The 27,985-nt window shown below is 43.0% G+C and overlaps 1 protein-coding gene across 8 annotated transcripts; it reads right to left on the bottom strand.

Annotated features, from left to right (window-relative positions):
- Positions 1 to 120: 120 nt before the first annotated feature.
- Positions 121 to 27,753, bottom strand: CD47 (CD47 molecule). 8 transcript variants are annotated; one of them, XM_074898766.1, is made up of 12 exons: positions 27,639 to 27,753; positions 24,138 to 24,488; positions 22,753 to 22,800; positions 15,378 to 15,467; positions 12,105 to 12,206; positions 11,642 to 11,734; positions 11,020 to 11,115; positions 9,183 to 9,275; positions 7,673 to 7,704; positions 5,372 to 5,396; positions 4,691 to 4,718; positions 121 to 2,504 (listed from the first exon to the last, which is right to left on the bottom strand). In XM_074898766.1, the coding sequence occupies exons 1-11, from the start codon at positions 27,682 to 27,684 to the stop codon at positions 4,693 to 4,695; spliced, it is 1,002 nt and encodes a 333-aa protein (XP_074754867.1). In that variant the 5' UTR covers positions 27,685 to 27,753; the 3' UTR covers positions 121 to 2,504; positions 4,691 to 4,692. The 8 variants fall into 8 exon arrangements, with proteins under 8 accessions (XP_074754867.1, XP_074754902.1, XP_074754841.1 ...); XM_074898801.1 differs by lacking the exon at positions 5,372 to 5,396; XM_074898740.1 differs by lacking the exon at positions 4,691 to 4,718.
- Positions 27,754 to 27,985: the final 232 nt, after the last annotated feature.

Consider the following 27,985-nt stretch of genomic DNA (forward strand, 5'->3'; position numbering starts at 1 on the left):
ATGCAGTGAGCAACCTGGAGGGAGACAGGGCATAAAGGCAGGGCAGAGCTGTGGCTGTGAATTTATGGAAGCAGTTACAGAAGTTCAATGTGATAGCAACAAGAAAATTTCTCACAAGAACAACTTAAAATTACTTTATTTTTTAAGTATATTAGCACAATATTTACAAAATTGTTTCATGTTTCATAAATAAAAACATTTTGTTGGGTAAAGACTATAGATCTATAGATATTTAAAATGTCTATATATTTATATATACACACATAGGTACACACACAAATGGAAGCATACAGTTATGAACAACTTTGGTTTTAAATTACTGGTGGGAAAGGGCTGGGTGTATCAATTACTTTTTAAACTCTTGTTTTTAAGTTTGTACCTACAAGGAATCCAGAGCAGAGCCCTTAACACAGTGGGTTTTTTCCCGTTTCTGGGGCAACTGATTCTGCAGCCTGTACATGGCCACTGAGCTCCTCATGTTTTGGCAATGCCCAGTAACAACTTGGCCTCATCCCACAGTGACACAAACGAGTTCTACTGCAGCTCACTTTACAGAAGTTAACATAAAGCTATTATACATAATGGCTTTTATAAGGCAGAATACCTCAAGGAATTCCAGCTGGTTTGATTTTTATTCCCCAACTGCTCAACTTTCAACTTGCCAGAGGGAATTGCTAGTTATAAATAGGGAGCTCTGCACGGTACTTAATCAGGTAAATACTTACACTGAATTGTTAACGGAGAGTAATCTCCCCATCTTCAGGTTGAGATTGCTCTGATTATGGAAACACCTGTATCAAAAGACTCCTATGTAGGAGCTCAAATCTTACATGAATACTCCCACTGACAAACTTGAAGGTATGAAAGTAAGTGCTTCTTCAATGTTTTGTCACATGAATAACCCTCTTCACTGTGGCCAGTTCCACGGATTTGAGTGAGGGCTGGACCATGGGTTGCTTTAAGCGCTTCAATCCTGCAGCCCTAGCAAGAGGACTGTTTATGAGAGTAAATATTGTAAAATCAGATGCACCAAGAATTCAACAAAATAAAACTGAGGTAAGGTGTCTGCATCAAGACTTGGAGCTCAACATGCAGAGACCTGAATCTCCGCAACATGCACCCACAACACGGATATGAACCTTAATTTGTAACATCGAACTCTGAGACGTGCCAAATTACTCATAATCTTTCAAAACATGGATTTTATTACATTACTGTTTGGCAACAGCTTTCCAAACAAAGTTTTAAATTGTTAGAAAGAGAAAACCATGTGTGCCTTTGAAATATATTACCTTAGTACAAATAGGAGACAGTGTCAAGATTTCTACAAAGTATACATAAAGTCCAAGAGAAACCAACTATATTGGAACAAATCTCAAAACAGTTGTAAAACATGGTAAAATCTTGTGGAATGTGCAAGTCCTAGAAAACTGATTATTAACTGTACCACTCACATATATACAGAAACTGAGCCCCCTCACTTCTCATCAGCTCCTCCTACTTTGTTTCTATTTTATGTATTTGTGATGTAATGGCAGCATCACAAACTTGGGTCAGAAATTAAATAGCTCCTTCTTCCATTCAAGAAAATAGATTTTAAAACTCTCGTCAAAAATACACCAAATAGGACAACCCTTGTTTTTATGAAGCATCTATGACTTCTACAAATTCACTGAGTTAAGAAAGCCTGAAATTGCTTCCAGTCCACACTGCACAACATGAACACACACGAGAACCACATTCAGCATGAAAATTACTAGCTGCGGTGCTCCATAAGTCCAGTGCTGAATTAGGCCCCAACAGCTGAGCAGTTTCTCATCAAAGAATACAGAAGAGGCACGGAGAGCTCTCTCACTGGACTAAAATACTGGCCACTAGGGCACACGTGACTACTGTCCATAGAGAGGAATACTACTGTGTCATGGAATTAGGAAAACTTGGTTAATAACTTAAGGAGAGCTGGGAGTAAACTTTGTACTTACGCAACTTTGTGTATAAGCATTTTAATTTTTTATAAAGGTTTTGCTGAATGTCAGAAAAGATGTATTTGTACAATCTCTACTTCCTGCTTGTATCATAGACATATGACCATACCTTGCTCATGCACACAAATAAAGAAAACAATAGTCTAAATGGTATTGCAATCTTTGGGCTGAGCAGGCCCATTACCAAAGCAGTGACTAATGATAGTTTTTGAAAATAATACCACTAAGGATTACTACAGGGAGACCCTGTAGTGGGCAAACAGTGCTTTTTATATTCTCACCCTCGACCTTCCCATATATACCATAACAAAAGAAAATAAAGATCACATGTGGGCAAACACACATGTTCCTCGCTACAGCTGCTGTGACTATAAAATTACATCATTTATATCAAAAGCACTTCTGCCACACATGCAAAACAATTAGTTTCCTGAATTTCTTCTCGTTGAGTAGTGCATCTTCAAGGCCACGGTGTATCAACAACGGTGTACTTTTCACACATCACATAGCTCTGCAGTTCTGGGAATTAAAAAAAACAAAGATTGTTTGGGAAGAGCAGCAACATTTTGTGCTGCCTATCCAAGTTACAGCTTAAAGAATTTATTTTTTTTTTTTCATTTCCAACTTTGAAAGCATGTTTAGCGCTCAGATAATGGAAAAGAGTTAGTACTAACAGCAAGTGATGTTTCAGCCTCTCCACAACAGAAAAGTGGACACTGCCTTGGAGCTCCAACTCATGAACTGGAATAAGCTGTAGTGGCTCCCAAACTTAGCTGTCTGACCCGTCCTGTCTTTACTCCTAGTGCTGGTTTACTTTCACATGCTGTTTTGTAAGCTAGTATGCTTCAGCATCTGACTCATTCCCCACTCACTGTGTGTGGGAACTTTCAAGGGAAGGTTAAGGTAGAAAACAGGTAAAGCTCAAAAGGTTCCTCCCTCCAGCTTGCGACTCAGAGCCCTTCCTTTCAATCTGTAAAACCTTCTGTTATTTTTAGGAAACATCCTTCAGGACAGAAAAAGCAGACAGAATTCTAACTCTACCCTAAGTCAAAATGAAATGGATAATAAGCAATTTCTGTGCTGCTGGAAGCTCTACCTCAGCACTAGAAGAGGAGGCAGGTTTTTATAAGTCTAAATGAGACCCAAGAAGGACAGTCATCTTATTTAAAATCTCCAACTAAAACTTTAGCTTGCTCTTCAGCAGTATGTGGTAACTGCACTGACCCCATTCTTTCCTCCCTTCCGGTCTTTGTAAGGAAGCCCGTTTTTTTAAAAAAAAAAAAAAAAAAAAAAAAAAAAAAAAAAATCAATGGATACACCTTGTTCCAATCAGGGCTGATCTCATTTATTGTCACATTGTCAATTCATGCCTTGTAGAAGTGGCATGACATAAAAACATTTCAAGTAAATGAAGAGCTTTAGAGTGACCTTACTCTTTATCCTGACTAGGAGAAAGTTGTAATCTGATGGAGGAGCACTAAGGTAAGGGTCGAGTGATACCTCATGACAAGCTTTCTCAGCTTCCAGGAAGAAACATTAAGTACCAAGAGCATCAAGTGCTCTTTTATCCTACTCCCATGAAAAGGAAGTACAGCTTCTGAACAGAAAAGAATCAATCAGACTGTTTTCATTTTCAAACCTGAGCATTTAATATTAAATTTAAGCTCTTCAATGAAAGCAATCTGGCCAGGCAAACTCTTGTTGCTTTTCTGACGGATATGAGCTGCAGGAACCAAGAATCTTCACACACTTGGCTACCCACTCTAGGTACCAGTTAGGGAATTTTGGGCCAAGTTAATACAGTCCCTCTCATTTCATGGCTTATTATAAATTAGGAGGAGTCTATTTACATGTAGTAGGTCTTGCAGTCTTACAGGTCATTATAAAATAAAAACCGACTAATCCCAGCATTGAGGACATTTCAAATCAGAAGAAAGCTTAAGTCAGGCCAGGACACTGCAACATACAACTTTGTTTACAAAATTTGGTAGAGCTTTAAACACCAGGCATAACCAATGGACAAAAGCCACAGTGCACCTTCAGACCTTAAAGTTCAAAATTCAGTTTGTCAAAAATAAGTTGAAGTTTTTTAAGCAGTTCTTAAGTTTTATTAAGATATGTTTCAGTTCTGTTCATTTTTAAACACTGCTATCTGGCCCTGAAAAATAATAAATTGAGTGAAATCTGATTGGAATAAGAACAATCTAACAAAACCCAGAGAAATTAAAAAATATCTAAAGGGGAAGAGGGGGGAAGAAAGTCTACTTTTAAACCATTTTCCTGTGAACTTCCATGGGAGATCACCAATTAAATACGTAGAGAAAGCTTAGTTATATTAACAACAAAACCCAAAACCAAATTACAGCCACCCACCAGCAAGGAAACAGTCCCTGTATCTTAAATACTGTGCATGCATAAAAGAAGCATGCAAACTATTTAATTTCCACATTTGATCAGAAACATACTATTTAATATTTCCCTCTCAGTGACTCATCCTCTTCACTGTTTAGAAATACATTCTTCCCCTATATATGACATGGAAAATATGTATTCTTTCTAGTGAAATACAATTTGAGCAACAACAGCACCTGCACTGAAACCTGTCCTCCAAGTTGCATCATATTAGCACTGGGGAACTCTAAACATCAAAATCCCTAAATATATATTAATTAAAATAAAGATCTGGAGACAACAGTTGGACTTACCATCATTCTAACATCACTCCTTTTGCATCTTTAAAAGCCAAGCAAATGGATTAGTAAGAACGAAACAGCAAGAAATGCTTCATAATTAATATTCAGATTAATTCTAAAATTTGGGTTAGAACTTGCAACTACTCGGCATGCCAGTTAGTGAACAGAATAGCAAAAAAAAAAAATAAAATATTATTTTCAGAGTCATCCCTTTCTCACCATAAATTACCCCCATCTTTAGTGCTATCAGAGTTTACCCACGCCATGGTAGCTTCCCCAACCCAAAGAAAAATCAGAAGAATAGAGCAAGAAGGATAGTTTTTGCTGTAATCCTAAGTATTCTACCAAGATAAATGCTTATGAAGAAGAACTAACATCAACTTTCAAGACCTGTCCCTCTTTTCCTCTTAAAAGCTGGACTCTTTGCAAAGCGAAGAGGGCAGATATAATATCCCAAATACTAAATTTGTCCTAAAACAGTCAAACAATGCCACTGGCTAGCAAGCACGGTAGCATAGAACAGAGAGTATGGAGCTGCAGACATAATTGCCTTGAGAGATCCAACTCTTACTGACTCAGAGCCACGTAAGCTGACATACCAATCTGCCATTTTAGTGCTGTTGTACAATTATTTTTTGACTTTTTTCCATAATTAATCCCTTAATTAGAAGATAAGCCTTGAATATCACCTACCATTTAGTGGTTCTTCTACAGCTTTCTGCAAAACATTTAAAAATATATATATATGTATAAAAAGCCTTCATGTTTACTTTTGGCTCGCCACAGTTAAATTACTCTAATTGACATATACAGTAAGTAGTGATTCTACAAAAATGAAGAAAGCTGAACGTTAATAAAACTAATGACTAGAGTTCTGAAAAAAATGAATCAACAACTGCATTCTCTATTATTTTTTCCCCCACTGTAAATGTTTCCTCAGATTAAATACCTCTAGGTGGCAGCAAAAGGCATGCAGATACTACTTTTAAGTTCTAAAACCTAACTGATCATTTCCGTGATTTGATCAATGGTTAGTAATAAAGGAGCATGATTTAAAAAAAAAAAAAATTGTAGCCAAGCAATCAAGTGTAATCTCCTCAAATGGAAATAAACCACAGTTGTGCATTTAGTCTGGTAGACAATCATCAGAAACAAACACACACAATCTACAGAAATGTTAAGAAAAAAAAAATCAGTAAGTAATTGGTTAAGATGGCAGATTCCAAAATATGCACCTTTTTCCCCCCTCAGACTCAAGAAAATATCAAGCTTCGTTTTGTAAGTGTGCCCCAGTGTCAAAATGAAGCACTTCACCAATATTAAGTTTTCCACAGTCTTTAGATTACACAGAATCAATGTGTATTTTTGAGATTACTTCACACCTATTTATTGCCTCAAAGTTCAGCAATATATGCTGAACAGCCCTTGATGGAAGCAAGCAACAATTAACACATTTAATTTTCCACTAGATCTTTCCACAACTTCCTAAGGTCATGGGCACAAATTACTGTCACCTGAATTCCTCTGTCTCTGACCCTCCACTAATTGCAGCTGCAGAAACTGTACTTTCAGTGGCTGAGATTTCCAATGACCTCTAAGTTTTAAAATTTCTTTTGACTTCATTCCTGTCTCCAGTTCAGAGTGTAACATGGTGTTCACTAGCACGTAATTCTATTTCTTGGTCAAATCCGTGCTGCAGTGTAAAACCACCTTGTGAAGAAAACAGCACATAAAGAGAATGGAGTTCCACAAAGGGTGTTATTTAGCATGTTGGTTTCTATTTCAAAGTTTATTTACAACCAAAAATGAAGTTAAAAAAAAAATCTCCTTCTGCTATGTTTGCTTCCATTCTACAAGTAAACATGGGCATGTTAGATGAGGGCAGGATTGCGTTTTGAAAGAAGTGTATCTGTGATACACTTCCAGCTAATTTTTATACCGTAATGAACTTTGTGAACCCTTTTTAATGTGGGGCTTTTTAAAAAACTTGGTACACCTATGTTCCTCCCATGAGTAAGAGACTAATCCTCTGAAATACTATTCCTTAAAATGAGTAAGAAAAATCAAAGAAAAAAAAAATTGTAAAATCTGTTGTCAGTTGCCCTGCCCCACTGTTAAACCATGTTTCTTCAACAGCTGAGTATCAGACTGTAGACTGGAGACCAGGAAACATGTCTCAAATTATGGCTGTCAGCCAAGATATGGGATAATATTTGTCATGCTCCCCTTCTACAAGCAAATTTTACTGGTATTTTACAGTTGTGCCTCTTTACTTGCTTCTGCAAAACTCCAAAAATCAAGCAGTTCATATTCACAGATCACTAGAAAGCACTGCATAAGTCCGTCAAAATTACTGGTTTAGGAATGACAACTCCAGAATTCAAGTGTGACTGAAAAACATTCTTTAAAAAGACAAAGTGCTTTTCCATTTGTTCTGTGTTACCTAAAGACAGACACTCTGCTTTCAGATGGTCTCATTGAATTAAGCGGCATTATAGGTAAGTAAGAAAATAAAAAATTTCAAGGCCATAGCATCCATATACCTGGGAATTCGAGAGAATATTAACGGGTTCTGTAGAAGATAATAGGAAAAAAAACCCCTCAGTCTTTGTTATAAGCCACCTAGATGAAAAAATCCAACGCTATTTTGCATTGAGCAAAAGGTCTTTATAAATTCACGTGAAAGAATGCATTGTAAAAGAACACCAACTTCCCTTCACATCCACCATCTTTTTGTGACAGCCTTTGAAACTCCATTTGGGCACAACAGTCGGAGGAGCCATTAGGTAAGGGTGGCAATTACAGTACTATAGACACACTCAATAGGGACAATGAAGACCACCAACTCACTCAACATTAGACATCTGTTACACAGCCAGAACTTTTGCTTGCTACCAACCTGGTCTGAATTGGAACTAGTGAAGAAAGGTTCAGTATCTCACTACAATCCCCTGAGCCATCTAGTCACCCCAAATTTATTAATTTTAAGCTTACCCCTGGACGAGGACGATCTTTCATTCTGGAACCTAAAATAATTACAAAAACGTAACCAGGCAGATGAATAAATGTCATGATCAACCAAATAAAAATACCTACTGATAAAACTTGGAACAAAGTAGCAACACACAAAACTGAAGCTTCCCCGATCCAAAACTACTTAATACGATGACCTGCAAATACTTAAAGCCTCTAAGCACTGCTCTGTTTAGGAACTGAATAATCTTATCATGCACAGTCTGCAAATTGCCTCACACATGCATTCAGCTCTAAAAACGAATGACTCTACACACTATTCTTTGTGCTTATTTTGGTGTGCTGGAATCTATCCCAGTAGTCATATTTGACTTTTTCAGCCAGCTTAATCAAACTACAGATGCAATATTTATGCAGACCATTAGCACACAGCATCAAAGTAGCCCAAAGTCAATAAAAGTTACTTTTATTGTTGTTAAAAGGCTCACTTCACCTCTGTCACACTTCTGACTTATCCTCATCTATCTCAAATATCAAATATAAGGCATTCTGCTTTAATTTCTTCCTTAATGGAAATCCTCCCCGTTTCAGGGTCTGTTATTTCTGACTGTGCCCACACTAAACCTGGAAGACTGCACACTTCAGCGCAGACTAGGGACTGCGCTGACTGTATACACATCAGCTTGAGTCTGGAAGCAATATATCCTCAATTGCACGGTTCTGCACCCAAACTAACAAGCTGTCTGAAGAGCCTTCATGCACAGCTTGAAACAAACAAAGCCACTCTGCTCTCAGACCCAAGTTGTAAAGTCTACCTAATGTTATGCTGTGGTATGCCAGCGTTCTATCACATGGCATTAATACTTTTTTTGCCTCTTTAGCAGGCTTAACTGGCTTTTCTACCTTTAAATTTCTCATCTTTTTGAGATCAAGCGAACAGACCCGTTTTTGAAATAAAATATTGCTATTCTTTGCTCCTGGCTTTTAAAATTAAGCATACGAAAAAACAGGATTCATTAAAATGAAAGGCATGCATTTAAAAATTGCTCTTATTTTAACCTACCTTTGGTTAGAGGTAAAAATTACTAGGCGGATTTTGCTTCTTTAAATTCATGTTTTGATAAGCTTTTGTCTGCACTATCCCATAACCTGCTCTAGAGAATCCTTGAAATGCTTTTGCTCTCTTCCTTCTAAGCTTCAGCTAGACAACTGTGTAAATGCAGAGCTTAAACAGCAACATCCATCCTACAGTTGAAACACTCTTACTTAAGAAACCTGGCTGTGTTGATCTCAAGACAGTTAATTATGATAAGCTGTAAATTTCCTTATTCAAGATTCCCCACAGGCTTTATGAAACAAAGCCAATATATACAGACAACTTTTCAGTAATTTTTTAAGCTATGCAATTGTGAAATCACACCTTATGTTCAAATAAGCTGTGTCTACCTCTGAAAGGTACAATAGAAAAAATTGCTCTTCTGAATATTTAAGTGCTAAAAACAAATAATGCAGAATATTAGGTGCTACTTACCCATAATAAACACGTAAGCCAGACTAAGCAAATTTGCAATAGCCATAATAGCTAAGCCAGCAATCACAACAGACCCATGTAAGGGAGGACACGCTGTTAAAAAAATTGATAAAAGAAACTGTATCATCTGACACAGTAAAAGCACAAACATATTTTTAGATATAACCGAATGCTGAAATAAGTAAGCCTGATAAAACCAGACATAATTACTTTCTCTTTCAAAGCTATCCCAGAACTACTTCTGCACCTTTTTCTGTATACACTCTTTAATGATGCAGAGGCATTTACTGATTTATCCTGCTTCGATGTACTATTCCACTACAGTTTAGCTATTCTACTGTAATTCATTGCAATTGTCAACATTCTTTCAATAACTGTATTTTAATTTTAAACTTACATCTTCAGTCCCAATGGTTTTGAACTCTAAGTGCATTAGATTACAGAATACAGTACTGTTACTGATAAAACAGAGTATGAAGCCAGTTCTGAGGCAAATCCACCACAGATAAAAGGAATGCTCCATGTTTACAGAGATACCACAGAGCAGGACCAGGCTATTACAACTGAACCATAGTTCACTACAGAAACTCTCTGGTTCTTGTTTCCAGAGACTTGAAGTCATTACAACTGTCTGTGAGCTCAATCTAGGATGAGCTCTTTCTACTGACACTTAAGGGTTACTGAGCTGGGCTTCCAGAGATACAGATAATGTCTACCTTATATGACCTGTGAAAAGTCACCCTGAAAAAAACAGGGAGACTTTCTGTTTGAGAGCACAACAAAAACACGTCCATTTTGTATTTCTCTAGAGGATTAATGCTTTACCAGACATCTCCCATCAGTTTATTTTACTATTACATTTGACAACACTTAGGTGCCCCTTACAAATACTTCTGCAAATACTAAACAATAAGCATAAAACTCACATCACAACTCCACTGCAAGGTCTATCATTTCACCCAGATTAGACAAACCTTTAGAAACCACCTCAAGAAGAAACAGTTTTTCTTAAACCCCCAACTCAATAAACAATTAAAATTAAGAACGCCTCTACAAAACAATGCTTTTAATGAACAGGAGTATGCATTCTACTACTGAATACACTGCTGAGGATGCCTAGCCCTAAATTCACCCTTTTCTCTGCTGTGGGGTTTTCTGGTGGGCAGAGGGGAACGAGGGCAGAGGACAAAGGAAGGTTAGAGGCAGGGATAAGGGGTATCACTGTGTGCGGTGTTTAGTTGGAATTCCTTTACAACAGTGAGTGTTTTTCAGTGCTGGAACAGAACATCAGCCACAACCAGATGTAAAACAGTCCAAGAACACTTCCAAGTTTACTGTCTCCACATTTGCCACCTTAGGCTGTTTCAGTGGTATTCGTTTCCAAGAGACTCAGTTACCAGTCGCATACAAGCAGAGATTAAACACAGAATTTCTGATTTAATCATTGAACATGAGAAAATTACTGTGACCCTAGTTTCTAAATAGTCTAGGCATCAGTAACAATTAACAGTAAAAAAGGTCAATGTTGGTTTTAGGTGACTCTTTAGGGCACTAACTGTTGCAAAATTAAAACAAATTACTTTTTTTTTTTTTAAAGCAACTGCTCATAGAATGCAGTTATGCTGGATAGTCATACTAATGAAACTGATACATGTAATGTTGCCTTTGGGCTGTTCTTTCACCAGATAAAAGAGTAACCCTAAAGTACATTTACAGAACTTACTTGCTAACAATTCAATGTAGTGAAGCCATTTTCACAGCATTTCAGTGTTACAAATAAACAAACATCAGGTGCAGACAAAAGTGAAAAGACTTCTACAGAAGATAGATGGCTTACCTGAGACACACAGTGCAAAACCAACCACAGCAATTATGTAACCAAGAATTTGCAAACCTATCAGAGCAAATGTTGCTTGTGGTAGACTATCAAAAACTGGGAAAGACAGAAAGAGAAACAAAATTGTAATTTTTAAAGTTTAGAAACACAAAAGGTAAATCATTCACATAAAGCTAGAAATCAGATTCTTCTCAATTCCAAGCTCAGCTGGCCAGTGCAGTTAACAAAACTCGCAAGTCACTCAGGGCTCTTGTATGTGTATATACACACAAAAATCTATGCATATAATAAACCTCAAGTAGAAAAATTGAAACATACATTCTGAGAGTTAGTTATTCATCCCAGTCTCAAGACCTGGGAAGGAAGAGCAGGAATCACTCAGATGTCCTACCCTAAATCTCATTTTTCAAGCAGCTAATATATACTTCTTCCCTGAAGCAACCTAGCCAAACAAATACAGGTTAAACATTCTGTTTTGAGATACTAGGAAGGTCAGGAATCCAGTACACTGTTGTAGCACCTCTTTATAAAAATAGTATGTAATTCGGGGGTGGGGAGCAGGGAGGGGAACTCAGTTTTACTATCAGTATGTTCTTGAGCTAGTGAATAAATAAATACTCACCCATGCCAAACATAAAGTATTGAAGTGGTACCAAAATCACAGCAGGGAGTACAATTAGGCCAAGACCAGACTGATTCTGTGCATTATAGTCATCTGAAAATATTTGTACAGAAAATAATAAACCAGAAATCCTTGATTGGAAGAAAGCACAAAGCAACAAAAGTAAATCACTAGTATCGTCAAGTTTTTTTGAGTCCAGAAAAAAACCCACTGAAGCTCCAGAAGTCATTTCCTAGCCCCTAACAGTCACCCATGGTAGCAAGTTAGAAAACAAGAAATAGGTTTGTAGTCTGTATCTCCCTATGTCCATCTCACGGTCTGACAACCACAATGCTGTTTCTGTTATTTTTTTAAATTTTATTTTAAGATTAGTAGATTGTACTAACTTCCATACTACTGCATGAAAAAGGTTCATTTGTGCTCTTACTCCCTTAAACTAGGAAGGCAATTTTAACACACTTACCTTGGACAAAAAGAACAGTGCCTACAACAGCAGCAGCTGTGAAGATGATACCTGCTACAATAATGCCCCTTTTCTTCTGAGGTACAATTTCATATTTTAATGCTTAAAGACAAAACAAAGAGAGACAGAGAGGAAAACAATCAGACATACAGATTCTCTCACTAAAATACACACATTTTATGATTAGGACTGTGGTCCTAAACAAAGAAACAGACTCCTAAAAAATTAGAACTGTATGTATTACCAAGATTTTATTTATTTTCTTTGTTTGATATGGTTAATATGGGTTACCCAGATAAATGAAAGATGGCATCAGTGTTCTAGTTGAATTCTTAATTCCATCTATACAACCCAAGCATATGTCCTCAAATTAACTTTGGAACAATAGTAGAGGTTAATTCAAGTAGATGTACTACTGACATTTAAATAACATTACAGTGAATTTGTCGCTCAGGTGAGTGTCAGACAAGGATTTAGAAATTCCAGGCTTAATTCTCTTCCCTGTGACACTGTGTGAGCTCAGACATATTGCCTCTGTCCCCAAGGGAACAGGGTGATGTTCCCATCTCATGAGAAAGCTTTGAGGATGAGTGGATATGGGATGACCTATATGTTCAGATGCCATAGACAAGAGTAATTTTCAGTAAAAGTGCACTGCTAAATAGCTGCCATCTCTGAAATGGTTGATTCCAGTGGAGGGTTTCAAAGCAGCAGCACTTCAGTAGTCTTTGGAAAAGAAGGAACAGTACAAATACAACATCATAATAAGCCATGTTTGTTTCTGCCTTATACGCTGCTAAAACTAAGACACAAAAAAGGCAGCTCTTGCTCCAAGCTTGAAAATCAATATACCAACAATCTTGGTATATGTTGAAACTGGTAATCACAGAGAACAAATACTGTAAGTAACTTCAAAAAGAAAAACACGGAGCACATACAGAATTAACATCCCACTTACATGCACTGTGTTAGCACAAAAAAACCCCATGAAGATGCAGTAAATATTCTAAGAGTGTACATATGACAAAAACCTCTAATATATCTTAATCTATGGAAGGGTTACAGAATACACTCTCATGTAATTAAAACTCTGTGTCTCATTATATTCACATTGCCTAACACAACAGAATCCCAGTCATACTCTCGAGTACTACTGTAATTTAAACAAAAAAAAATATTTGGGATAGTAGTAATAGTAAAATCTTCCCACATATCTGTACTGTAAATTCACATTTTTTCATCTTATAAATACGCTAAACAAGAAAAACAAGACACAAAGGCAAAAATAAGTAATGGATACACTATTGTTAAATCCTAAAAGCCAATCCTGTAAGCAAAACCCCCCCACACACCCCCAAACTACCACCCCCCCCTTCATAAATCACAAAACCAAGAAAACATATTCCCAAATGTTACACAGAAAAATCAAGCCCCATTTAACAAACTCTTTCAAGGTACACTGTAGCATCACTGGATTCACAGATTAACTAAACCAGTGCAAATTAAAGGGGGAAAAAAAAAAACAAACCAACCAAAACAAGCAGTAAGCACACTCACATTTATTAAGTTTAGCATGATTACTTTTCCTCACAGACCTCACAAGAAAGTGCAAAGATGCAAAAAAATCCAATCAGGCTCAATTTACTTCTGTAAAATGACAGTATTCTCCATGGAGGTATCCATGCTTATTTCAGGACAATTATTACTTTCCTATGAAAATGCTAAAAATATTGAATTTCTGCTATGAATGCAAAGGCAATGACAATTTCTGAACATCTCAGAGACTCCTAAACCATTATAAACAATAATGAAAATCAGGAATCTACCACTAGGGAAATAAAATAATTAAATATATATATATTAGTTTTCAACCTCTGACCATGGATGGACCTTTGAAGAGCCATTTTCAGAGGTTCAGTAAAAGTTAATAAAGAAAATTACATATATATGGCTGAATATGTATGTGATTACTATAAATCACTCCAAGTGTGATTTCTTTCCATTTCTTATGGACTCAACCCTAAGCAGATTTTTTTTGTTGTTTTTTTAGAAGTTTACAAATTGAGAAAGGCTGAAAAAAAAAGACTGATGTAACAAATTGCACCACAGGGAACCATCTGAAAGACGAGGACATAAGCACACTCTGCATTGCACAGATGTTGGATACCACTACATAAAAAAATCTAAGGATGTTGACACTCGTGAATGTATTGCCTCTAAAAACATTTAACAAAATCATTGATGTTGGTGTTAAATTATAACTCAGCCAGTGCTAAAAGACTAATGAACAATTTTACACTAAGAAGAAAGCACCATCCTTCTCTAATATTGATTTTATGACCATCAAATGAAATGCATTTCTGTTTCTAATGATTCAATAATATCATGGTGAACCAACAGTGAAGAAAAGCTTCTTTCTTCTAACCAATGACAGTAGATATTACCAATTATACCCCACAAAAATTAAACACATGCAGAAAAGCTCATCCTTTGCAACAGTTCTGGCAGCAGAAACATTACCACATGGCAGACTAGCTCTAAACACTCTAAACACAGACCCTTTAGGCTGCACCTGATACCTTTGTCTATGAAGACATACATCTGCTGAAAATCTTAACTCCAGAAAGCTAGCCCTGGCCTCCAAGCAAGGAGAGCGGACTGGCCCAGATGCCACTGCTCGGGGCTATACCTGCTACGGCAGAGTGCCTGTGCCCACCCTGCATGACTCTGGTGCCATGCAGCACGCTGAAGCCCCATCACCTTTCTGATGGGGCCAAGTTTTCAGTTCAAAGGTCCCAAACTCTGAAAACGCTACAGCAGACTAGTGTTTTCATAGCTTTATGTGACATATATGTTACATGTCCTGGAAGAGTGCAAGGCTCACTGGAAAGGACACGGAAGACTATGAAATGCAGAAGAGTGTAACTTGGTGTGCTCTCACTGACCAAGCCTGTGAGTAACAGCGCTTATCAGGAACCATCTTGCGAACTGTATACAAGGTAGTTCTCATGGTGTTAGCTGATTAATGACAAAATCAAGCCCAGAAGCAAATGTTAGTAACAGCGTGGATGAGCAGGAGAGGATTCCAGAGCAAACCAAATGCCAAGTTATTTGACAAAGCAGACATACCATCTCTCTGTGTATCATCTGGATCAATTCTACCATACATCTTTCAGATGTGAGCACCGTCTTCCGTCTCACATGGATGCCTTTACACACGCAAGTGATTTTAGGACAAATCAGTAATTGCAAAGAATTAGAGTCAATACTTACCAATAATACTGAACTGAGCCGAACACAAAATAATAACTAAGAACACCAACGCTATGATGATAGCCTTTTCCACTAGGAGAAACCATGATCCTAGAGAATAAACAAAGAAAAGTGGTAGGAAGAAAACAAAAACTGAGGTTATTAGCTTTACATTTATTGCTCCTTTTAGGCTATGCTCTACATCACTCAATACTGTACATAATAGTTAGCATTAAGAGTTATAACAGGCTAAGAAAGCTATGACTTCTACCTATGTATTTTTCACTCTGATCTTGTGTGTGACAACACAGGGTTTTTTCAGTATTTCTAGTTACACTAACATTTTCCAAACTGGAGGTCTTAACCTCCGCTGGCGCAGAGGATATATTTATGCTATTGTCTGGCAGTGCAAGCTAGTTAGCTTGTGGAACTACAAACAGCAATTTAGATCAGAAAAACGAGCTGGGAAGATATGAAAGGCTAATTTGATGCTTCCCCAGCTATTCTATTCTACCTCCAACTGCTGTAACTCCTGAAGAAATCCAGATGGGTGATAAGGAATACAGGAGCTAATCTAAATGAGAAGGAAGCACTGCTTTGTTAATTTTAGAAATCACACATTTTCCTTCAGGTCTTCCCACCATCATCCACTTAGCCTTTTTCCCATCCATCTTGGATGCCTTAGGCTGTTCAGTCACTCGTGCTGAAAGACGGTGTAAGCCACATTCTGACAGAAAATTTTGAAAGTATCTCCACTGAACTAGAAAATGCAGTTGATTCTTGCATTTCTGCTCGTAACTTCATTTGGACTCATTCAGTGGAAATCAAAGTCTCCATTTCTTACATTATACTCGCCACCATTCCTCTGCCTGCGCATTTGCTTCTAAAGAAATTTCTCATCTTCATTCAGATGCTTACTCCTTGCACTTACTCTCCACATTTAGAAGCTGTATCTGCAGCTCCACAAACACAGAATTAAGTAGCAATACCTGACAACTTTCAATGCCAAATAAATACCCTAAGGACAGTTTTAAATTCACAAATCCCCTCCTCCCGCAAAGGATCTCAGAAGAAGATACTGTGGTTACAACATGCATACAAGGCAATCACAAAATATACTAAAGGCAGAGAAATGGAAAGTATCTGCCAACTTCCTTATTGCCAAAGAAAGCCAAATTTAATGAATTGTTTAAAGGAAGGCTTTTTGTTTCATTTGCATTTTCAGAAAAGCAACCAATATTGAACAGTAACTTCAATGCACAGTTGCTGTTCTCCAGATAAGCCAAATCCCACAGGCAGTGCTGTTCGATGCAACTGAGAATTATTAATGAATTCAAAGTATCTGCAAGCAGAGACTCTGCAGCAGCTTCATTTCCTCTGTAGCATTTCCAGGTGACACCACCAGGTATTACAAATAGAAGGAAAGTAGCCGTGAAGCCTGGTATCTGCTAGGACTTCAGCATGCAACATGGAACCACACATGGTTCAGTCTTAAGAGTCTGTTGTATGGAAATGCTTGCAATACTGCTGGTACATGTAACAGGCAAAAAAGAGAAACAGCTGAACATATTTTCCTAGTAATACATTTCCCTTACTCTGATGCTTCATAGCAATAAAGTAAACTCCTGGCAAAAAGTATTCTTTTGAGAGCCAGTATAAAGAAGTCACTTCCAAACTAACAAGAGAGACTTCCAGGCATGGGGAGAGGGGGGCAGGAAAGGGAAGAGGAGGGAAGCGGGGAAGAGGAGGGAAGCGGGGAAGAGGAGGGAAGCGGGGAAGAGGAGGGAAGCGGGGAAGAGGAGGGAAGCGGGGAAGAGGAGGGAAGCGGGGAAGAGGAGGGAAGCGGGGAAGAGGAGGGAAGCGGGGAAGAGGAGGGAAGCGGGGAAGAGGAGGGAAGCGGGGAAGAGGAGGGAAGCGGGGAAGAGGAGGGAAGCGGGGAAGAGGAGGGAAGCGGGGAAGAGGAGGGAAGCGGGGAAGAGGAGGGAAGCGGGGAAGAGGAGGGAAGCGGGGAAGAGGAGGGAAGCGGGGAAGAGGAGGGAAGCGGGGAAGAGGAGGGAAGCGGGGAAGAGGAGGGAAGCGGGGAAGAGGAGGGAAGCGGGGAAGAGGAGGGAAGCGGGGAAGAGGAGGGAAGCGGGGAAGAGGAGGGAAGCGGGGAAGAGGAGGGAAGCGGGGAAGAGGAGGGAAGCGGGGAAGAGGAGGGAAGCGGGGAAGAGGAGGGAAGCGGGGAAGAGGAGGGAAGCGGGGAAGAGGAGGGAAGCGGGGAAGAGGAGGGAAGCGGGGAAGAGGAGGGAAGCGGGGAAGAGGAGGGAAGCGGGGAAGAGGAGGGAAGCGGGGAAGAGGAGGGAAGCGGGGAAGAGGAGGGAAGCGGGGAAGAGGAGGGAAGCGGGGAAGAGGAGGGAAGCGGGGAAGAGGAGGGAAGCGGGGAAGAGGAGGGAAGCGGGGAAGAGGAGGGAAGCGGGGAAGAGGAGGGAAGCGGGGAAGAGGAGGGAAGCGGGGAAGAGGAGGGAAGCGGGGAAGAGGAGGGAAGCGGGGAAGAGGAGGGAAGCGGGGAAGAGGAGGGAAGCGGGGAAGAGGAGGGAAGCGGGGAAGAGGAGGGAAGCGGGGAAGAGGAGGGAAGCGGGGAAGAGGAGGGAAGCGGGGAAGAGGAGGGAAGCGGGGAAGAGGAGGGAAGCGGGGAAGAGGAGGGAAGCGGGGAAGAGGAGGGAAGCGGGGAAGAGGAGGGAAGCGGGGAAGAGGAGGGAAGCGGGGAAGAGGAGGGAAGCGGGGAAGAGGAGGGAAGCGGGGAAGAGGAGGGAAGCGGGGAAGAGGAGGGAAGCGGGGAAGAGGAGGGAAGCGGGGAAGAGGAGGGAAGCGGGGAAGAGGAGGGAAGCGGGGAAGAGGAGGGAAGCGGGGAAGAGGAGGGAAGCGGGGAAGAGGAGGGAAGCGGGGAAGAGGAGGGAAGCGGGGAAGAGGAGGGAAGCGGGGAAGAGGAGGGAAGCGGGGAAGAGGAGGGAAGCGGGGAAGAGGAGGGAAGCGGGGAAGAGGAGGGAAGCGGGGAAGAGGAGGGAAGCGGGGAAGAGGAGGGAAGCGGGGAAGAGGAGGGAAGCGGGGAAGAGGAGGGAAGCGGGGAAGAGGAGGGAAGCGGGGAAGAGGAGGGAAGCGGGGAAGAGGAGGGAAGCGGGGAAGAGGAGGGAAGCGGGGAAGAGGAGGGAAGCGGGGAAGAGGAGGGAAGCGGGGAAGAGGAGGGAAGCGGGGAAGAGGAGGGAAGCGGAGAAGAGGAGGGAAGCGGAGAAGAGGAGGGAAGCGGAGAAGAGGAGGGAAGCGGAGAAGAGGAGGGAAGCGGAGAAGAAAGAGGAGGGAAGCGGAGAAGAAAGAGGAGGGAAGCGGAGAAGAAAGAGGAGGGAAGCGGAGAAGAAAGAGGAGGGAAGCGGAGAAGAAAGAGGAGGGAAGCGGAGAAGAAAGAGGAGGGAAGCGGAGAAGAAAGAGGAGGGAAGCGGAGAAGAAAGAGGAGGGAAGCGGAGAAGAAAGAGGAGGGAAGCGGAGAAGAAAGAGGAGGGAAGCGGAGAAGAAAGAGGAGGGAAGCGGAGAAGAAAGAGGAGGGAAGCGGAGAAGAAAGAGGAGGGAAGCGGAGAAGAAAGAGGAGGGAAGCGGAGAAGAAAGAGGAGGGAAGCGGAGAAGAAAGAGGAGGGAAGCGGAGAAGAAAGAGGAGGGAAGCGGAGAAGAAAGAGGAGGGAAGCGGAGAAGAAAGAGGAGGGAAGCGGAGAAGAAAGAGGAGGGAAGCGGAGAAGAAAGAGGAGGGAAGCGGAGAAGAAAGAGGAGGGAAGCGGAGAAGAAAGAGGAGGGAAGCGGAGAAGAAAGAGGAGGGAAGCGGAGAAGAAAGAGGAGGGAAGCGGAGAAGAAAGAGGAGGGAAGCGGAGAAGAAAGAGGAGGGAAGCGGAGAAGAAAGAGGAGGGAAGCGGAGAAGAAAGAGGAGGGAAGCGGAGAAGAAAGAGGAGGGAAGCGGAGAAGAAAGAGGAGGGAAGCGGAGAAGAAAGAGGAGGGAAGCGGAGAAGAAAGAGGAGGGAAGCGGAGAAGAAAGAGGAGGGAAGCGGAGAAGAAAGAGGAGGGAAGCGGAGAAGAAAGAGGAGGGAAGCGGAGAAGAAAGAGGAGGGAAGCGGAGAAGAAAGAGGAGGGAAGCGGAGAAGAAAGAGGAGGGAAGCGGAGAAGAAAGAGGAGGGAAGCGGAGAAGAAAGAGGAGGGAAGCGGAGAAGAAAGAGGAGGGAAGCGGAGAAGAAAGAGGAGGGAAGCGGAGAAGAAAGAGGAGGGAAGCGGAGAAGAAAGAGGAGGGAAGCGGAGAAGAAAGAGGAGGGAAGCGGAGAAGAAAGAGGAGGGAAGCGGAGAAGAAAGAGGAGGGAAGCGGAGAAGAAAGAGGAGGGAAGCGGAGAAGAAAGAGGAGGGAAGCGGAGAAGAAAGAGGAGGGAAGCGGAGAAGAAAGAGGAGGGAAGCGGAGAAGAAAGAGGAGGGAAGCGGAGAAGAAAGAGGAGGGAAGCGGAGAAGAAAGAGGAGGGAAGCGGAGAAGAAAGAGGAGGGAAGCGGAGAAGAAAGAGGAGGGAAGCGGAGAAGAAAGAGGAGGGAAGCGGAGAAGAAAGAGGAGGGAAGCGGAGAAGAAAGAGGAGGGAAGCGGAGAAGAAAGAGGAGGGAAGCGGAGAAGAAAGAGGAGGGAAGCGGAGAAGAAAGAGGAGGGAAGCGGAGAAGAAAGAGGAGGGAAGCGGAGAAGAAAGAGGAGGGAAGCGGAGAAGAAAGAGGAGGGAAGCGGAGAAGAAAGAGGAGGGAAGCGGAGAAGAAAGAGGAGGGAAGCGGAGAAGAAAGAGGAGGGAAGCGGAGAAGAAAGAGGAGGGAAGCGGAGAAGAAAGAGGAGGGAAGCGGAGAAGAAAGAGGAGGGAAGCGGAGAAGAAAGAGGAGGGAAGCGGAGAAGAAAGAGGAGGGAAGCGGAGAAGAAAGAGGAGGGAAGCGGAGAAGAAAGAGGAGGGAAGCGGAGAAGAAAGAGGAGGGAAGCGGAGAAGAAAGAGGAGGGAAGCGGAGAAGAAAGAGGAGGGAAGCGGAGAAGAAAGAGGAGGGAAGCGGAGAAGAAAGAGGAGGGAAGCGGAGAAGAAAGAGGAGGGAAGCGGAGAAGAAAGAGGAGGGAAGCGGAGAAGAAAGAGGAGGGAAGCGGAGAAGAAAGAGGAGGGAAGCGGAGAAGAAAGAGGAGGGAAGCGGAGAAGAAAGAGGAGGGAAGCGGAGAAGAAAGAGGAGGGAAGCGGAGAAGAAAGAGGAGGGAAGCGGAGAAGAAAGAGGAGGGAAGCGGAGAAGAAAGAGGAGGGAAGCGGAGAAGAAAGAGGAGGGAAGCGGAGAAGAAAGAGGAGGGAAGCGGAGAAGAAAGAGGAGGGAAGCGGAGAAGAAAGAGGAGGGAAGCGGAGAAGAAAGAGGAGGGAAGCGGAGAAGAAAGAGGAGGGAAGCGGAGAAGAAAGAGGAGGGAAGCGGAGAAGAAAGAGGAGGGAAGCGGAGAAGAAAGAGGAGGGAAGCGGAGAAGAAAGAGGAGGGAAGCGGAGAAGAAAGAGGAGGGAAGCGGAGAAGAAAGAGGAGGGAAGCGGAGAAGAAAGAGGAGGGAAGCGGAGAAGAAAGAGGAGGGAAGCGGAGAAGAAAGAGGAGGGAAGCGGAGAAGAAAGAGGAGGGAAGCGGAGAAGAAAGAGGAGGGAAGCGGAGAAGAAAGAGGAGGGAAGCGGAGAAGAAAGAGGAGGGAAGCGGAGAAGAAAGAGGAGGGAAGCGGAGAAGAAAGAGGAGGGAAGCGGAGAAGAAAGAGGAGGGAAGCGGAGAAGAAAGAGGAGGGAAGCGGAGAAGAAAGAGGAGGGAAGCGGAGAAGAAAGAGGAGGGAAGCGGAGAAGAAAGAGGAGGGAAGCGGAGAAGAAAGAGGAGGGAAGCGGAGAAGAAAGAGGAGGGAAGCGGAGAAGAAAGAGGAGGGAAGCGGAGAAGAAAGAGGAGGGAAGCGGAGAAGAAAGAGGAGGGAAGCGGAGAAGAAAGAGGAGGGAAGCGGAGAAGAAAGAGGAGGGAAGCGGAGAAGAAAGAGGAGGGAAGCGGAGAAGAAAGAGGAGGGAAGCGGAGAAGAAAGAGGAGGGAAGCGGAGAAGAAAGAGGAGGGAAGCGGAGAAGAAAGAGGAGGGAAGCGGAGAAGAAAGAGGAGGGAAGCGGAGAAGAAAGAGGAGGGAAGCGGAGAAGAAAGAGGAGGGAAGCGGAGAAGAAAGAGGAGGGAAGCGGAGAAGAAAGAGGAGGGAAGCGGAGAAGAAAGAGGAGGGAAGCGGAGAAGAAAGAGGAGGGAAGCGGAGAAGAAAGAGGAGGGAAGCGGAGAAGAAAGAGGAGGGAAGCGGAGAAGAAAGAGGAGGGAAGCGGAGAAGAAAGAGGAGGGAAGCGGAGAAGAAAGAGGAGGGAAGCGGAGAAGAAAGAGGAGGGAAGCGGAGAAGAAAGAGGAGGGAAGCGGAGAAGAAAGAGGAGGGAAGCGGAGAAGAAAGAGGAGGGAAGCGGAGAAGAAAGAGGAGGGAAGCGGAGAAGAAAGAGGAGGGAAGCGGAGAAGAAAGAGGAGGGAAGCGGAGAAGAAAGAGGAGGGAAGCGGAGAAGAAAGAGGAGGGAAGCGGAGAAGAAAGAGGAGGGAAGCGGAGAAGAAAGAGGAGGGAAGCGGAGAAGAAAGAGGAGGGAAGCGGAGAAGAAAGAGGAGGGAAGCGGAGAAGAAAGAGGAGGGAAGCGGAGAAGAAAGAGGAGGGAAGCGGAGAAGAAAGAGGAGGGAAGCGGAGAAGAAAGAGGAGGGAAGCGGAGAAGAAAGAGGAGGGAAGCGGAGAAGAGGAGGGAAGCGGAGAAGAGGAGGGAAGCGGAGAAGAGGAGAGAAGCGGAGAAGGGAAGGAGAAGAGAAAAAAGGGGAAACTTTACGGTCACTCTCCTGTGAAGATAACTGATCAGGAAAGAGTGTGCCCAAAGACGAGGGCACTGGCACAGAAATCTTGCTCACTCTGCTACCCACTTCCTAGGTGAATCCAGGAATTCTGTAAAGTGAAATGGAGAATAGTTGGCTCTTGTAAGACTATCTTGGTAAAAGCATCCATCGGAACATATTAGTAGCAACAGCACAAGTTCATTGCTCAGAAAGGACAGAGTGAAGACTGGTACAGGTTTTCCATTGTTGACTAACCCTTTTCAAAACTCACTTGCTATACTTTCTTCTATTGGCTTATTATCTCAAGAGTCTCTCTAGAATACTGAGGGACAAACAACAAAAATATATGCAGAAGAATTTAAAGAGAGAAGAAGTGATTGTTTTACCTTCAGCTAAATCCTCAAATATAAGACTAATTTTTACATTTTAGCATATACTCTCAAACCTAACGTGACCTCGCAACTATAAATTCTTCACTAACCACATTTTTCCTTTGGAGTTGGGGTACTTTCCTCGTCGCAACTGACAACTAGAAAATGAAATTAGAAAAATTGCATCAGTTTCCTGCTTTATACAATTGTCAAAATTCTAAACACAGAGAAAGTAAAAATAAAACAATAGAAGTTCCACATGGGACTTGTTTCTACTACATTCCTGAGTCTTGTTTCCTCTTCTAGAGCTTAACACTGAATGGCAAAAACAGTCCAACAAGGCTGAGTAAGGAAGAAGCTGTAAGGGAAGGAAGAAAACTGCCTATACCCTTTCCCCTGGTTTTGTAGGGTTCCAAGAACTGAGTAATTTTGTAGCATTCTCTCTCTCTCAGTGGCTCTCAATCCGTTTCAGGATCACATTTGTTATGTGTATATGGTTAACTGAATAATTAGACCCAACTGGGAATTACACAGATGTCTGCATCAGCACACAAGTAACATCTGTTTGAGTTTCATAAATGTTTTAGTGACAAATGCAAAAACTAATAGCAAAAATGTCCTACAACAGTTCTACAGTGCACAAGTAAGACTCCACGTGCTACGCTGACAGAACTACTCAGTGCCTCTGAGCAGCTTTCCAGAAGCAAGAAGCCAGTCTCTTGTGCAGAACAGATAAGCAATACATACATACGCTCAGTGAAACCACTTCTGCAGAATACCAGACAGACTGCACATGTACGGCAGATCCCATTATTCAATAGCTGAGGCGTTAAAGCACATGGGCTGCGTCTCACAAGATAAAATGGCTCACTAAATGAGAAATTCATCACTTAGTCACCATTATTTTAAACATCGTCTTCTGAAGATGACATTTAATGCTAGACAACCGTAACAAGTTACCATCTAGTAGCAGCATTTTCAACCTCACTGGAAAATGCTCAAGTTTTAGAGCTCTTATACAGAACTTCTGTCAGTCCTATCTGTAATTTTTCCAGCATAACCAAAGATTGCAAGATGCAATTCTTCGAAGAAAAGATTTCTGCAGCCACTGTGATGGATGTATACATCTCTGTATTACAAAGATATTAGACATATGTTTCAGTATGTAATGCAGTAACATGAGGGTGCTGAAAATATCACCGACTATATAATCGAAAAGATGTGGGAAAGCACAGATTTTACTATATTAGACAAGTGATCTCCAGATGTTATTAGAGAATGAAAGAATGTGTTCAGATCTTTCCCACAGAAGCACTCCCCTATAACTTAATCCAAAATAACTCATATTCACATTCAAGTTAGAAGGCCTGGGTATCACATTTTTTATATTTTCAATTTAAAGTAATGCACTGTTACATTCATTATTTTTCTCTTTCCCGTAAGATTTTGCTTATTTCTCTCCCAACAGGTTCTAAAACAATGGCAGGCAACTCACCTATGCGCTGTCTAAGTTCAACTGTTGTTTCTCCTTCTCTGTTCAATTCTGTTACTTCACAGCTGTAATTTCCAACAGCTGCTTCTGCACCGTCAAGCATTAGAGAGGCAATACCCTTGGGTAAATCCGCCAGAGATGCTAAGTTAGCTGATGGAACCGTCGGATCTCTGTAAAACTGCTGTCTTGCTCCATCAAAAGAAAAAAATCTTTTTCCTTGTTTTTTCCACGTAACAAACATGGCATTTGCATTGTTACCCTTTAGATTAATCACATGGCAAGGTAAAATCACAGTTTTATTACACTCAGTTTTTTCAACAACATCTGTCACACTAAACATCAACTGGGCAGAACCTAAAAAGAAAAATGAAAATTGACACATTCAGAAATATTTCTTAATATACAAGAGAAGGCAGAACAAAAAAATTACAACACCTGATCTGAGAAAACAAAACAACATCTCCCCAAAAAACACAAAAAAAGAACCATGCTTTAAGGGAGTAACAAAAGAAGGAAAAAATGCATTATTATAATTCGGCCACAGCCCCTCTACACGGACTTGGCCATTCTCACAAACATTTAATGTATAGGTACCATACCCTATCACTGATTTAAAAAACCAAGTAACAAAACTTTGGGCTGCCACTAACTTGGACACTTCCCCTAAGATGCCACAGGCAGAAACTACACGTTAAGGCCTGGTTTCTGCAAAGCTTACACCTAACATTAACCACATGTTGTCTCACTGATGTTCCAAATTTTTGCTGCTGATCACGCAGGTCTGTAAAAACGGAGGTGCAGGCATTAGCTCCCCACAAGCATCCTTTACAGTTCGTTAAGGGCACAGGGGAAAAAAAATTCTACTTTTACACTTCTGAGAAAAGGCAGGCAGGGCATCTTAGTCAACAAAGGTTTGTCATTTGTTCCTTCTTATCTCTGAAGGTGGAGCCAAATGCCATAGGTTTGAATCATGTCTTGCAAACTATCTTTTCCTTTCCGATGAAGGAGGTGCACACACAATACCATATATTAAATAAGATTATTAATTACTTAGTATTTGAGTGTATACACAGTAGAATTGAAAATGGAGAATCTGTAGCAATAAACGACCTGTACCATAAATCCCTGTGATGAATGCTACTAACAACAGCATTCAATGCAGGTAATGAAAAATCACCAGCACACAGGATTATGTTATTTATCACTGCCGGTTTTTACTATTCCTCTCCCACACTGCACCACAGTTCTAAAACAATAGTAGTGACTAACCACAGTTCAAGAAAGACCCAAACGCTATGCTGAGATTTTATCGGAAATGAAGATCCATTAACCAGTTCTTGAGAATACCACAAATTATAACATTGGTATTTAAATTACACCAGGATTACTACTGAATAGCAAAATCTTATAATAAACCAACTCTATACGTATTATGCATGACAGAACTTTACAATGAAGAAAGAATTATTCTCTGGTTTACTCACTGTGTTGCAATTTTTAAACTGTACCCCAAAAAATAGAAGTAACAAAAGCAGAACAATGGGAAACTGTACCCAAACCTCAAACTATGCTCTAATAAAAGATAAATGCACACAATGAAAAGCTATAGTGCTTCAACAGTTCTCCACTAAATAAATTTCACATCTGTTCTATTTTAACACCGCCTCACGATAAAAGGTTTCTGAGCGTGGGATTGTTGGGTTTTTTTTTTTTCCTTCCTTTAGAACTAGCACATTTACACTTCGTTGGAAGAATTTATTCACCACCGGCTGCACTTCACTGAGAAGGTTAATCTTCAACTAAAGGAAGCAACTACACTTCAAAATATTTACCAAAGCAAATAAAAAACAACCATGTTGAAGGAATTAAAACAAATTGATGGCAATTTTCTCCTGGTACTAGCCCAGAACGGCGAGCAGCTGTAAATTACTGATTCCACTGGTTTGCTGTTGTGTAGTCTGTGAGAGCTGGCACATTTTGCCTGGAGCCAACTGAGCGAGCGGCTCCACCAGCAGAGTGCTGAGGAAATGACAGGCAGGCTGCAGACAGGCACCAACAGAAGCACGCAGACAAGTATTTGCGGGTTTCGTCCTCTGCAAATTTGACCGCTTTAGTAGAAGAGGTTGCGTGGCTGCTGTCTCGCTAAAGGGAACCTGACTGCTTACTACAGATGATACTGCCACTATCAACTTCCGACATTCCTCTTGCGATAGGAGGAAGTCATGGGAACGCTTCAGCACTGGTTCCCAAGTCTTGCGGGCAGTGGACTACCCGGTGGGCTCCAAGCCTCGAACTTTCTCATGGATTATCAGTTTAGAGGCGTCCCATTAAGGTGACAATTACAGAGCCTTATACCAAGCAGTTTGGGGGGCCCGCTTCTGAAGAATATGAGGTTGTTTCAAATTATATGTGCAGTGCAAATCTGGGAATACTGCACATTAGGTCAAAATTGGCTAAACTTGGTAGTTGCACCTGATGGACACTTGCGTGTCTCACTGGCTACAAAACATGCTAGGGCACTCAGCGTTTAAGCCAGACTACTGCTAGCTCAGGGACTCAGACGTGAATTTAAGACACTAGCTTTAAACATGCGGGTTTAGATGTGCTGCTTACTGACAGAACTAACAATCTAGCCCTTGCACCTCTTGTCAAAGTGCTGTCGTTTTTTTAACTCTCCCTCCCCACACGGAGCTGCTTCTTGAGGCACAGAAAAATAAGAAGTTAGATTGCGAGATGTCATTTACGCATCAATGACACCCAAACTTTTCTTCAGATCGAGAAATGCCGCCAACCCTAGAGACCGTACAACAGAGGTCCAGTTTGACCATCGGTATTTCTTCAAGAAGCACATTAAGCTTAAGCTGCCCTAATGCTACTAGACACATGAAGGCGAGGAGCTCTGCGCTAGTCCTGGCGCCCCTTCTCTCCCCCGCAACTTCTCCAAGAAGTGGCCCACCCCCAAACCCGGGGAGGAGGAGGAGGAGGGAGGGAAGCGGCAAAGCCCAGGGCTAGAGGAACCCCGCCAAGGGTTGGCGACCTGCGGCCAAGCAGACCGCAGTCCCACACACGCCTGCTGCCACCGTCGCTGGCTCTCAGCGGCCACCAGCGAGCGCCGGGAGCTCCATGCAGGGGCGATGCACGGGAGGGAGCTGCACCCTCCGCACCCCCCACACCCCTCACCACCGAAGAGCGGCGGCGGGGCGGGCACGCACCGCCCCCCGTCCCCTCTCCCCCCTCACGCACCCCCCGCCTCAGGGCGGCGGCCGCCCCTCCCTTTCCCCACGGGCCACAGGAGGCAGCTCTGCCCTCCCGCTCGCCCTCGCACCCCGCCTCGCTCCCGAGGCCTCCCCGGGGCCGCTTCCGGGGCTGACGGGCGGCTGCACCACAAACCCGGGGCAGGCGGGGGCGGGCGGAGGGTGTCTTGGGCCCGGCTTGGCCGCGGCCGCAGTCACCGGGGTCGGGACAACAAGGAGGGGGTAAAGGAAGAGGGCGGCGAGAACTCACCGGCGCTCACGGCGCTGAGCAGCACCCAAGCGGCCAGCAGCCACATGGCGGAGCGGCGGCGGGGAGCGCGGCCAGGCAGCCCGACGGCCTCCGGAGCTGGTCGCCGCAGCGGGCGGGCGGGGGGGGGGGGCGGGCGGCTCGGCGCAGGGGGCGGGGCGTCCGGGGGAGGAGGGGGCGTCCTCCCGCCGCTGATTGGCTGCGGCCGCTGGCGCGGGGGTGGGCGGTGCGCGCCCCCCTGCTCCCCGCCTCCGCCGCCCCGGGAGGGGCGAGGGGGCCCCTCGCGCCCCGCCCCCGCGGGGGCCGCCACCGGCGAGGCGGCCGCAGCCGCGTCCCTCCCCTTCCCGGGG

Source organism: Athene noctua, chromosome 1 (genome assembly GCF_965140245.1).
Source record: "Athene noctua chromosome 1, bAthNoc1.hap1.1, whole genome shotgun sequence".
NCBI classification, from domain to species: Eukaryota; Metazoa; Chordata; class Aves; order Strigiformes; family Strigidae; genus Athene; species Athene noctua.

Excerpts from the sequence above, each read along its gene's own strand:
- CD47 (XM_074898740.1), bottom strand. The coding sequence starts at position 27,684 with ATGTGGCTGCTGGCCGCTTGGGTGCTGCTCAGCGCCGTGAGCGCCG. Across the intron at positions 22,801-24,137 it reads TGAACTTAGACAGCGCATAG|TTGTCAGTTGCGACGAGGAA; the intron begins GTGAGTTGCCTG and ends TTCATTTTCTAG. Across the intron at positions 15,468-22,752 it reads AACTCCAAAGGAAAAATGTG|GATCATGGTTTCTCCTAGTG; the intron begins GTTAGTGAAGAA and ends TTTATTCTCTAG.